At 44.5% G+C, this 13,392-nt stretch overlaps 1 protein-coding gene across 5 annotated transcripts in view; it reads left to right on the top strand.

Annotated features, from left to right (window-relative positions):
* Positions 1–3,856: 3,856 nt before the first annotated feature.
* Positions 3,857–13,392, top strand: part of DENND6A (DENN domain containing 6A) — a 67,742-nt gene continuing 58,206 nt past the window's right edge. For 2 of the 5 annotated variants that reach the window (XM_063703865.1, XM_063703864.1), the window contains exon 1: positions 3,857–4,196. In XM_063703865.1, coding sequence (XP_063559935.1) covers positions 3,960–4,196 — 237 coding nt within the window. In that variant the 5' untranslated portion in view covers positions 3,857–3,959. The remainder of the gene's footprint in view (positions 4,197–13,392) is intronic. The other 3 variants (XM_063703866.1, XM_019023704.3, XM_055383183.2) reach the window with 2 other exon arrangements.

Below are 13,392 nucleotides of genomic sequence, written 5' to 3'. Positions count from 1 at the left end.
GAGATCCAGGGCTTTAGTTGACAGTAAATACAACCTGAGCCAGTGATGTGACCTGGCTGCCAAAACAAGTAAATGTGATATGAACTGGCATTAAAAGAAGCCTGGTGGCTGGGACAAGGAAAGTAATAGTCCCAGAGTACATTCTGCAATGTTAGGATCACACCTGGAGGATGGTGTTTCCTCCCAGGCTGTAAGAGTGATGTTGACAAGTTGGAGTATGCCCAAGTTGGGCAACAGGATGATGAATGGCCTAGAAACTACATCTTTTGAGGAACGGTTGGAGGATGTGGGGTAGTTACCCTGAAAACTAGAAGGCATGTGGGTGTGGGATAACTATTTTCAAACGTTTGCAGGGTTATCATGTAGAAGAGTTGGACTCTTCTATGTAATCTCAGCAAGCACAACTTAGACCAATGGGTGTGTATTACAAAGTAGCTGATTTTGTCTCTGTAAAGGGAAGAACTTTCTAGCCCTTATGAACACCCAGAAAATAGTAGCTCTGAAAGGTAGTTACTTAACTTTATTTATTTATTTATTTATTATTTTTGAGATGGAGTCTTGCTCTTGTCGCCCAGGCTAAAGTGCAGTGGTGCTATCTTGGCTCACTGCATCCTTCACCTCCCGGGTTTAAGTGATTCTCCCACTTTAGCCTCCCAAGTAGCAGGCATTACAGGAGCACGCCAACACACCTGGCTAACTTTTTGTATTTTTAGTAGAGACAGGGTCTCACCATGTTGGCCAGGCTGGTTTCAAGCTCCTGACCTCAAGTGATCCGCCTGCCTCAGCCTCCCAAAGTGCTGAGATTACAGGCGTGAGCCACCACGCCCGGCTATTTATTTATTTATTCATTGAGACGGAGTCTCCCTCTGTCGCACAGGCTGGAGTGCAGTGGTGTGATCTCAGCTCACTGTCACCTCTGCCTCTCCAGATCAGGGGATCCTCCCACCTCAGCCTCCCAAGTAGCTGGGATTACAGGTGTGCACCACCACACCTGGCTAATTTTTGTATTTTCACTAGAGACAGGATTTCACCATGATGGCCAGGCTGGTCTGGAACTCCTGACCTCAGGTGATCCACCGGCCTTGGCCTCCCAAAGTGCTGGGATTACAGGCTAGTGACTTAACTTTAATAGAGAGTGTTAGAAAAGAGGCTGGCTAACTGAATGTCAGAAGATCCATGAATAGGAAGTTTGGAGAGATGATCCTATCCAAGATCCTTTCAGAGTCAAAGGTTCTTTTGATGAACCATAAGAAGATGTCAGTACCTTGTTCCTCAGCTCCCATTAACAACAGAAACTGTGTGAAAATAGACTGTAAGGCAGAATGTCAAAGTTACGAAGGTAGAGGGAAATAAAGCCATAGCTGCTTTGTTTACCCTAGTGGTTATTCTGTTTCTGTGTATAAAGATTTAAGTAATGCTTTTTTTTGTTTTTGTTTTTTTTCTCCCCAAACAAGTTTTTTACTTTTAAAATTCTCTAGAGCTTTGGTGTGCTTTCTTTCTTTGGAAACTTCTGGCTCTCCTAATATGTTGTTTTCAGGGTACTGTATTTTGACAAGATCATCCTTAATCCAATATTATAAAGCAACACTTCACAGAATCGCAGTTTGTGTCTATGCGTCGAAGAACCAGCCCTGTGGAACAACTTATGTTCTTTTTTGGTGCTGGTTTTTGACACAGGGTCTTGCTGTGTTGCCCAGGCTGGAGTAGAGTGGCACAGTGGTGGCTCATTGCAGCCTTGACCTTCTGGGTTCCAGTGATTCTCCCATCTCAGCCTCTCAAGTAGCTGGAATTATAGGTGTGTGCCACCATGCCCAGCTAATTTTTAATTTTTTTTTAAGAGACAGGGCCTCCCTATGTTGCCCAGGCTGGTCTCAAACTCCTGGACTCACGTGATTCTACTGCCTCAGCCTCCCAACGTGCTGGGATTACAAGTGTGACCCACTGTGCTTGGCCACAACTGGTGTTTTGAGATCATTAATAATTAATAATGAAGTAGCATCTGGTAAAATGTGTACATTAGGATAGCTTAGCTTTTCCCAACAGTCAGTGAGGTGAGTTAGTAATCATCACTCTCATTTACCAGAAACTGGGTTTTGGAGCAGCTTGCCTACCACGATCGTGGTAGATTCTAGCTGGCACTAGAATCCAGAACTTTTGACTTCCACGCCAGTGTTCTTTCTAATACAAAAGGCTACTGTTCTTTCCTAATACTGGGTTTAGAGCCTTACTTGATCGCAGAATACAGTTTTTCCTCTTTTAACCACAGCATTCTCTGGAGTAGGATGGCAGGCTACTTTGGCCAAAGACTTGGCCTCTAACTTAAGTGCTGTCCCTAAGTTCATTTTTGTCTAAAGGAAGTCTCCAGCAAACGTCACTACTGATGTCTGTGCATACTTGACCACCTCCTTGAAAACAGGGACGCTAACACTTGCTCCAAAAAAAATTCTAAGAATGTTAAGAGGACAGTATTTGTCAAATGGAATGGATTTCACTGGGCAGTGCAGCAAAATCCTTAAGTTCTGCAGTGTTTTTTGTTTTGCGTTGTTTTTTAGAGACACAGTCGTGCTCTGTTGCCCAGGCTGGAGTGCAATGGCTGTTCGCAGGCGTGATCATAGCGCGCTGCAGCCTGGAACTCCTGCTCAAGCGATCCTCCTTGAACTTAGCCGGCCTCAGCTTCCCAAGAAGCTGGGACTACAGGCGTGACACCTCGCTGGTTTACTCATTTTTCTGTTGAGGTATTATTCTGTGTTTCCTACTTTTACTATGCTATTTATACTCAACATAGTAGGTGCTGAATAAATACTAGTTAGTATCCTGGCTGGTCCAATAATCAGTAAAAACTGATCTCAGAATACGAAGCTGCTTGAGACCAGGCCCTTGCCCCAGTGTTCAGAGATCCACAGGTTGCTGTGGAGGCCAATCTGCCCAACCTGGAGTTCCAGAAAGGTCTGGGGATGTGTGTTGAGTGAGTCACAGACAGCCAAACTAAGAAAGGAGGAGGTGGTAGGGTGGGGAGGCCTTGCTGGAGAAGGAACAGGTGAGTGAATGCACAGATCTCTGAATCAGCAAACTGAATGAGTGAACCGCCAGCCGATATCGGAGTTGTCATACTTGCTGGGCTAGTCATGTAACCTCCAGGACCTCCATTTCCTTATCTGTAAAAAGAAATAAATAGTCTACTTATTTGCGATTATGTGAAGATTCAGTAAGGTAATATTTGTAAGTATTCGCACTTGTACTTGGCATATCAACTGGCACAAGGTAAGCGTTCAATGTTAGCCACCGTCACCATTATGCGTTCATATATTTTATTTTTATTTTTTTGACACGGAATCTCGCTCTGTCGCCCAGGGTAGACAGAATACAGTGGCGCAATCTCAGCTAACTGTAACCTCTGCCTCCTGGGTTCAAGCGATTCTCCTGCCTCAGCCTCCTGAGTAGCTGGGATTACAGGCGCGCTCCACCACGCCTGGCTAATTTTTTTGTATTTTTAGTAGAGACGGGGGTTTCACCATGTTGGTCAGGCTGGTCTCGAACTCCTGACCTGATGATCCGCCCGCATCGGCCTCCCAAAATGCTGTGATTACAGGCGTGAGCCACCGCGCCCGGCCTACGCTTTCATAATTTAATAATACCTTATAATAATTATGAACGGTGTCATTCCACGAATAATTTATTCCCTGGTCGTTGACTGAGAACGAGGTTGACAAGGATTCATAAACAGCCATTTCAGTCCCAAAGAGCTTTCAGACAAGGAAGCCAGGAGCGGCTTTACAATCCGAGACAAGCGGCAGCGTGACGTCCCCACGTCCGCTCCCAGGGTCACGTGACCCGCAGCCCCGCCCGGACTGAGTGGGTCCCCAGCGGCTGCGACAGCAGCGTCTGCGCCTGCGCGGAGGCAAGCGCGCTCTGCGGCGCGGTCCGCGGTGGAGGCGGCGCGAACAGCCAGGGGGCGGCGGATGGCTTTGAGGGGCCCTGCGGGCTTGGGGCCCGGCTCTCGAAGGCCGTTGGACGAAGCGGTGGCAGGGGTCGAGGGGCGCGAGGCGCCGGCCCTTGTGGCGGCGGGAGGCGCGCCAGAGGACGATGAAGAGGACGATGGCCGTGGCCGGGGCCTGCTGCGCTGGGACGGCTTCTCCGCCTGGCTGCACTGCGTGTGTGTAGTGGGCTTCGACCTGGAGCTGGGCCAGGCCGTGGAGGTGAGGCCCGGCCCCGCCCTTTCTCCGCGCTCCTCCCCTGCGCCGGGGCGGCTGCAGCAAAGCTAGCGGCCCGCGGGCTGACCGGCCAGGACCCTGTCCGCCGCGCATCCGGGCGTGGCCAGTCTCCCCTCCCGCGCTCTTTCGGGCTGCGGTCCTACGGCACTTCCCGTGGGAGGATCTTGGGCTGCGGCTAGGGGTGAAAAGTTCTCTCTAGGCCCCTCCTAAATACTTGTTGATGTTCATCCTATTCTTTCTTTATTTCTTTTAAACGCAGAGTCACAGAATTAACTAAAAGGGTTAGTAGCACCCACCCGGAGAAGCCCGCAGGCAGGATGTTTGTTTGGTACTTTTTCAAGAACAATGCCCATAACAGATGATGAACTCTAGTAGCCGAACTTGCACAACCAACTTTTAAGGCTCAGATTGTTTTAGTCATTTGCAGTAACTGTTTGAGCGTTTCCCTCAGCCTGAGTCGAAATGCTTATCTCAGCACGCATTTTCTCCCTTTCCTCCTTTTGTGCCTCATTTCTGGTTTTTTTTTTTTTTTTTTTGAGACGGAGTTTTTGCTCTTGTTGCTCAGGCTGGAGTGCAATGGCGCGATCTTGGCTCACCGCAACCTCTGCCTCCCGGATTCAGGCAATTCTCCTGCCTCAGCCTCCCGCGTAGCTGGGGTTACAGGCATGCGCCACCATGCCCGGCTAATTTTGTATTTTTAATAGAGACGGGGTTTCTCCATTTTGGTAAGGCTAGTCTCGAACTCCCGACTCAGGTGGTCTGCCCGCCTAGGCCTTCCAAAGTGGTGGGATTACAGGCGTGAGCCACCGTGCCCGGCCTCATTTCTGTTATTTTTTTTATGTTGCCTCTGGAACAGTTGGTGTGAAACTACTGTCAAGATGAATATAGGGAACATCATTTGCTTGTCAATCAGTCAACTTTTCCATTCTTATGTATGGCCCCTTACCGAAAGGCTTTAGAAACATCTATTCTTGACGTTGTTGAAGGTCTTTTTAGCATAAGGAATTGCTTGTTTTCATGTGTCCAAGAAAATTGTTATCAGAAGGGCGTTTGTTTAGACGTTTTTGTTTTGGGTTTTTTTTTTTTTTTTTGGTATTGGTGACAGATTTCGATTTCATTAATACTGTAGTGGCCTGGTTGACTAAGAAAATTGGCTAGGGGTAGTTTTCTTAATGCGAAGCTACTGCTTTCGTATTCGGCCTGCCTTCTGGATGTTTTATTATAACACAGTTCAGCGACATTAAGTTTCCACTAAGAACCAGGCATTATGTTAGTTGCGGAGCATACAAATAGGATGTGCTCTAATCTGTATTTGTAGATTGAGGCAATAATTTAGAGGAGAACCAAGAATTAATCATAGTAGCTGATAAGGCCAAATGCAGTGCCTGGCACCTAGTGGCATTCTATAAATACTTTTGATAGAATGGGTGAATATGTGAGCAATTCTTTATCTTATTAAAGTAAGAAAAACAGTTCCCAAAGATTTTGAGTAAGAGATTTATAAGCCATTTATTATTCATCTTGCCATGTTAACCTGAAGTTATATGTACAGCAAGATACAATTTAACCAGAAAGCATAAGAATGGGTTGTTGTAGTTGATTGTGTTTTTAAATAGCTAAAGGAGATTCTTTTGGATTCTCATTATTTGGGACATTCTTTTATAACGTGAATATGTTTTTTGACCAAATAAACAGAAAATATATTTGAGATGCTGCAAAAATGTGAATTATTAAAGGACTTATTTTGAATTTCATTTTCCATAGTGTATGCCACTGTATAGAGTTTTTTCGAGGTCAGGAGTTCTTAACCTTTTGCTTCCTGGATCTTTTAAAAATATGAACATTGTGAATTTTCCACTAGGAAAAGGCTGAGTAAGATGAAATCATGTATGTGGTTCCATGTATGTGGTTTCCAGCTATTTAAGACATAAACCTAGTAGGGCTTCAGAAAATGGCTAGAGTTCAGAACTAGGGAAACCTCTTGGTTTTGCTCTTTTTTGTGTGTGCAGATCTTGTTTATATTTCATGCTCCCTGCAAACTGCCTTCTTCCCCTTCTCTGATTTTTTTTTTTTTTGTTAAAGACAGAGTAACTTTGTCAGCCAGGCTGGAGTGCAGTGGTGTAATTTCGGCTCACCAACCTCCACCTCCCAGGTTCAAGTGATTCTCCTGCCTCAGCCTGCCAAGTAGCTGGGACTACAGGTGCATGTCACCATGCCCAGCTAATTTTTGTTTTTTTGAGAGAGAGAGTCTTGCTCTGTTGCCCAGGCTGGAGTGCAGTGGGGCAATCTCGGCTCCCTGCAAGCTCCGCCTCCCTGCAAGCTCCGCCTCCCTGCAAGCTCCGCCTCCCAGGTTCACGCCATTCTCCTGCCTCAGCCTCCCAAGTTGCTGGGACTACAGGCACCCGCACCACGCCCGGCTAATTTTTTGTATTTTTAATAGCGACGGGGTTTCACCGTGTTAGCCAGGATGGTCTCGATCTCCTGACAGTGTGATCTGCCCACCTCAGCCTCCCAAAGTGCTGGGATTACAGGCGTGAGCCACCGCGCCTGGCCTGCCCAGCTAATTTTGTTTTTTTTGTTTTTTTGTTTTTTTTAGTAGAGACAGGGTTTCACCATGTTGGCCAGGCTGGTCTTGAACTCCTGACCTCAAGTAATACACCTGCCTCAGCCTCCCAAAGTGCTGGGATTACAGGCGTGAGCCACCGCACCTGGCTTTTTTTTTTTTTCTTTAGAGACATGGTCTGCCTCAGACTGGAGTGCAGTGGCATGATCATAACTCACTACAACCTCCAACTCCTAAACTCGAGGGATCCTCCTGAGTATCTATGACTACAGACATGCACCACTACACCCGGCTATTTTTAAATTTTTTTGTGGAGACAAGGTCTTGCTATGTTGCCCAGGCTGGTCTCAAACTTGTAGCCTCAAACTGTCCTGCTGCCTCTGCCTTCCAAAGTGCTGGGATTATAGATGTTGAGCCACCATGCCCAGACCTTCTCTGATCTTTAAGGTGAGAAGCTAACGTTTTTAGCCACTTCAGTGAAAAAGAGTGAATCTTTAACTCACTTCCAAAGCCAGAGGAAGATAATCTGGCCTGGTTTGGGGCAGGTTCCTACTCTGATACAATTGGCTAAAGCCCTGAGTAGAAGGGGGAGTGGTTCATCTTGCATAAAATGTCTTTTAAGGCCCTGTCCTAAGTGAAGGGGGTTAAGGAGGTCTTTGAGCTAGGAAGAAACTGAACAAGGTGTTGACTGCAGGGGGTGTGCTGAGCTTGTTTTCCCCTGAAGTGGCTCTGGAGGCATTACCACAGAATCAAAGTGTCCTCTGGAACAAGGTTTGAAACCTCCTGGGTTTGATATACTGTACCTCACTTTTAGCTTTGAAATTACCAATTATTTAGTAAAGCCTTAATTATCCGAATACAGAATTACCTTATTTATTCAAGTTTTTTTTTTTTTTTTTCCTGAGTGAATAATAACATACTCATTGCTGAAAACTTGGCAAGTAAAGAAATCATAAACACTAGGCCGGGCATGGCGGCTCATGCCTGTAATTCCAGCACTTTGGGAGGCCGAGGCGGGCAGATCACGAGGTCAAGAGATCGAGACCACCCTGGCCAACATAGTGAAACCCCGTCTCTACGAAAAATACAAAAGTCAGCTGGGCGCAGTGGCATACGCCTGTAGTCCCAGCTACTCGGGAGGGTGAGGCAGGAGAATCGCTTGAACCTGGGAGGCGGAGGTTGCAGTAGGATCGGGCCACTGCACTCCAGCCTGGCGACACAGCAAGACTTTGTTTCAAAAAAAAGAAAAGAAATTATAAACACTAGAAAATATCACTCTTAATTCTACTAAGATGCAACTGCTATTAATATTCGGCATTTTTGTTAATACTGTTTTTCTTTATATAATTTTGTATCTGTCAAGGATTAACTTGATTGTTAGGAACAGAAACCTCAAATAAACTTAAGTAAAGGGACAGTGATTGTAAGGATTCCAGGCAGTCTTTTGGAATCCAAGTGTGTGGGAAGCAGGGATGAACCTGTGGGATTTGGAAAGCCCCAGGCCTTTGTCTCTGGAGCTGTGTGGTTTTTTTTTTGTCTTTGGTCTTTGCATGTCTGTTCTTTTCTCCATGCTGAAGCTGGTTTGTGCTGCAGTGGCCTCAGTTTCTGCTCCCCCGTTACTATGCTTGACTTTGGGTTTCCATGGTACTGATTTTAGCCAAACTCTTTTTCTGGAATGAGGCTGAAGCTTAATACTGGAGTATCTGATTGGCTCAGCATGGGACAGGTGTCCCATTTTGTTCACCTGTGGTTAGGAGACAAGGTTTCGCTAGCAGTAGCAGTCACTTAGGCTCACCCCTGCAATAGGAGGGACACTTCCAAAGCATAGTCTGGGCAGCAGTCTCCTAAACATGTCTACTATGAGTCTGCTTTTATTCATAAATATTCTCATAAACAGTTTGTAAGATGATTAGACTCTTAATAAGCTGAGTGTGGTGGCTCATGCCTGTAATCCCAGCACTTTGGGAGGCTGAGGCGCGTGGATCACTTGAGGTCAGGAGTTCAAGACCGCCGTAGCCAACATGGTAAAACCCTGTCTCTAATAAAAAAATACAAAAATAGGCAGCTTGGTGGCACATTCCTGTAATCCCAGCTACTCGGGAGGCTGAGGCAGGAGAATCGCTTGAACCCGGGAGGCAGAGGTTGCAGTGAACTGAGATCATACCACTGTAGTCCTGCCTGGGCAACAGAGTAAGACTTTGTCTCAAAAAAAAAACAAACCCAAAAAACAAAAAACTCTTCATAAATATAATTTTACAAAGCAGATGTTCTTTTCTTTTTTTTTTTTGAGGTGGTCTTACTCTGTCACCCAGGCTGGAGTGCAGTGATGCAATCATGGCTTACTGAAGCCTTGAACTCTCGGCTCAGGTGATCCTTCTGTCTCAGCTTCCCCGGTAGCTGATACTGCAGGCATATGCTTATGCACCAGGCTAATTTTTAAATTTTTTGTAGAGATGGGGTCTTGCTTTGTTGTCCAGGCTGGTCTCAAATTCCTGGCTTCAAGGGATCCTCCTGCCTCCACCTCCTAAAGTGCTAGGATTACAGGCATGAGCGACCACACCTGGCTGTCAGCCTATCCTTTGAAACTTTGAAGCCAGGTACTGACTTTTCTCTAGGTATGAAAGTCTTAGAGGGCATAGTCATCCAACAGAAGGCTGTTTCATCTACAATGAAAATCCGTTATTTAGTGTAGCCACCTTCATCTTTTCTCTTAGATTTTCTGGATAACTTGCTGCAGCTCTATCAGTCCTTGCTGCTTCACCTTGCACTTTTATGTTATGGAGACAGCTTCTTTCCTTAAACCTCATGAACCAACTTCTGCTAGCTTCCAACTTTTCTTCTGCGGATTCATCACCTCTCTCAGCCGTAACAGAATTGAAAAGAGTTGCGCTCTTGCTCTGAATTAGGCTTTGGCTTAGGGAATGTTCTAGCTGGTTTGCTGTTCTATCCAGACCACTCAGACTTTCTCCACATTAGCAGTAAGGCTGTTTCACTTTCTTATCATTCATGTGTTCACTGGAGTAGCATTTTTAATTTCCTTCAAGAACTTTTCCTTTGGCTGGGTGTGGTGGCTCAGGCCTGTAATCTCAGCGCTTTGGGAGGCTGAGGCAGGAGGATTCCTTGAGCCCAGGAGTTCGAGACCAGACTGGGCAACGTGGTGTGACCCTGTTGCATAGAAAAAAAGAAAGAAAAAAATAACTTTTCCTTTGCATTCACAAGTTGGCTCTTTGGTCCAAGAGGCCTAGCTTTTGGCCTGTCTCAGCTTTTGGCATGCTTTCCTCATTAAACTTAAATCATTTCTAGCTTTTGATTTAAAGTGAGAGATGTGTGACTCTTCCTTTTACTTGAACACTTAGAGGCCATTATAGAGTTATTCATTGCCCCAGTTGCAAATATTGTTGTGTCTTACGGAATAGGGAGGCCTGAGGAGAGGGAGAGAGATGGGGTAATGGCTGGTCAGTGGAGCTGTCAGAACACACGTATTTATTGATTAAATTTGCCATCTTATATGGGCATGGTTTGTGGTGCCCCCAAACAATTACAATAGTAACATCAAAGATAACTTATCACAGACCACTGTAACAGATACAATAGTAACAAAAAAGTTTGAAATATTGTGAGAATTACCAAAGTGTAACACAGAGACACAAAGTGAACACATTGTTGGAAAAATGATGCTGATAGACTTGCTTAATGTAGGCTTGCCACAAACCTGTAATTTGTAGAAACTGGTAACTGCAAAGCACAATAAAATGATGCACAATAAAACAAGGTATGCCTATATTAATAAAAGGAGAACGAAGGATGGTATTGGAAGGCAACAAGCGTTTACTGCCTTACCTGAGAGCAGTTATAATCTTATGTAATCAAAGATTTATTTTGAAAGATTTCTAAGCTTGGGTTTTATGATATAAACTTTAGTAACTTTGAGCTGTTTGAGAGCCAAGAGTATATGTGCCTGAAAATTCTACACCATTATGTAACTTTGAAATAAAGGATTATGTTCTGTTTTACCTGGGATATGGAAATATCTGTTAATGCTTATTGAAAATGAGGCTAAACATTTATATCTTGGTAAATTTAGGCAATTTTTGTATCATTGGGATTCTATTTGAGTTATTTTGTTCTTCTTATCATAAGAATCATCTGGGGCATTTGTTACATATGAGGATTCTGGGGCTCACCCATCTGCTTAATCAGAATCAGTTCCAGATGATCATTATGTGTAGGCATGTTTGGAGTATGTTTTTTAATTTTCTCTTTATATAAACTTTTCTGTTTTTCTTGTAAACCAGCTGTTGTCAAAATGTGGTCTGAGGACTTCTGGGCATCTCTGAGACCATTTCAGGGGATTTATAGGATGTTTTCAAACTACGTGTGGCTTTTCTTCATGTTCTTCAACCAGAACAGCATATTGCAATAGAATGAACATAGAATGATTCTGCCAAGAGCAAACATTAAAGAAAAACAAATTTTTTTTTTTAAAAAAAGAATGAATGCTGAAGCAGATATGAGAGTCTAGTTATTTCTATTAAATCAGACATTAAAGATATTTGCAAACATGTAAACAATGCCATCTTAGTAAGATTTTTGTTTTGTTTAGGAATACAGGTTGTGTGTTCCTAATCTAAACATTCAAAATCTGAAACGCTCCAAAACCTGAAACTTTCTGAGTACTGACATGATGCTTTTTAAAGGAAATGCTCATTGGAGCATTTTGGATTTCAGGTTTTTGGATTTGGGATGTCCAACTGAGTAAGTATAATTCAAATATTCTAGAATCTGAAAAGATCTGAAATCCAAAACACTTCTGATCCCACCAAGCATTTTGGATAAGGAATACTCAACCTGAATATAGTTACTTTTCATAAAAATTGAATATGTAAATGAGTAATAGGTTATTATTTTAAAATAAATTAACAATTTTTTTTTAATGATACTTTTAGTTTCTACAGTGGTGAATGTTGATAGATATAACTCATATAAACCAGAATTCTAGGCTGGACGTGGTGGCTCACGCCTGTAATCCCAGCACTTTGGGAGGCAGAGGCAGGCAGATCTCCTGAGGTCAGGAGTTCGAGACTAGCTTGGCCAACATGGTGAAACCCATCTCTACTAAAAATACAAAAAAAAAAAAAAAAAATTAGCCGGGCATGGTGGCGCATACCTGTAATCCCAGCTACTCTGGAGGCTGAGGCAGGAGGATCACTTGAACCAGGGAGGCAGAGGTTGCAGTGAGCCGAGACTGTGCCATTGCATTCCAGGTGTGTGCCACCATGCCTGATTAAATTGTTTTATTTTTGTGTTGCCCAGTGTGATCTTGAACTCCTGGACTCAAGGGAACCTCCTGCCTCCACCTCCCAAAGTGTTGAGATCCCAGGCATGAGCCATTGTACCCAGCCTCATTTATTCCTTTCCATCACTAATTATTAAGTAATATTTGGACTTTATTTATTTATTTGAGACAGGGTCATGCTGTGTCACCAGGCTACAGTGCATTGCAGCCTGGACCTCCCAGGCTCAAGCAATTCTCTCACCTCAGCCTGTCAAGTAGCTGGACTACAGGTGTGTACCACCATGCCTGGCTACTTTTTTGTTTTTTTGTAGAGACAGGGTTTTGCTATGTTGCCCAGACTGGTCTTGAACTCCTGGCCTCAAGTGATCTGCCTGCCTCAGCCTCCCACAGTCCACCTGCCTTAGCCTCCCAAAGTGCTAGGATTATAGGCATGAGCCACCATGCCTGGCTTTAGACTCTTTTCTTGAAACAGAGTCTCTCTTTGTCACCCAGGCTAGAGTGCAGTGGCACAATCTCAGCTCACCGCAACCTCTGATTCCCAAGTTCCAGCGATTCTCCTGCCTCAGCCTCCTGAGTAGCTGGGATTACAGGCACGTGCCACCGCACCCAGCTAATTTTTGTATTTTTAGTAGAGACGACGGGGTTTCATCATGTTGGTCAAGCCGGTCTCAAACTCCTGACCTCGTGATCTGCCCACCTTGGCCTCCCAAGGTGCTGGGATTACAGGCATGGGCCACCGTGCCTGGCCCATAAACTCTTTTTTTTTTTTTTTTTGAGACGGAGTCTCACTCTGTCACCCAGGCTGGAGTGCAGTGGCACAATCTTGGCTCACTGCAACCTCCACCTTCTGGGTTCAAGCAGTTCTCTGCCTCAGCCTCCTGAGTAGCTGGGATTACAGGTGGCCACCACCACACCCGGCTAATTTTTGTATTTTTAGTAGAGATGGGGTTTCACCATCTTGGCTAGACTGGTCTTGAACTCCTGACCTCGTGATCTACCCGCTGTGGCCTCCCAAAGTACTGAAATTACAGGCATGAGCTAAACACTTTTTAAATAAGGGAACTGGAACTTAAAGAGGTAACTTGCCCCATATCACTTGCTTAATAAGCCAGGATTTGAACCCTGGTCCTTTTGATTCTGAAGCCTAATTTCCCCCCACTATACTGTGTTATCCTGGGTACAAAATTAAGCGACTTTTGTTTACTATTTAGGGAAACTGAAGCAAAGAAGACGTGAAATGCTAGTGGTAGCTTGAACTAAAATTCTTAAATTCTTGGTAGTAATAGTTTACCTCATTTCTCAAAGTGTTCCTGTTTACATGC

Source organism: Gorilla gorilla, chromosome 2 (genome assembly GCF_029281585.2).
Source record: "Gorilla gorilla gorilla isolate KB3781 chromosome 2, NHGRI_mGorGor1-v2.1_pri, whole genome shotgun sequence".
NCBI lineage: Eukaryota > Metazoa > Chordata > Mammalia > Primates > Hominidae > Gorilla > Gorilla gorilla.
Note: the sequence above shows the minus strand (reverse complement) of the source record. Positions and strands in the feature narration are given on the sequence as shown.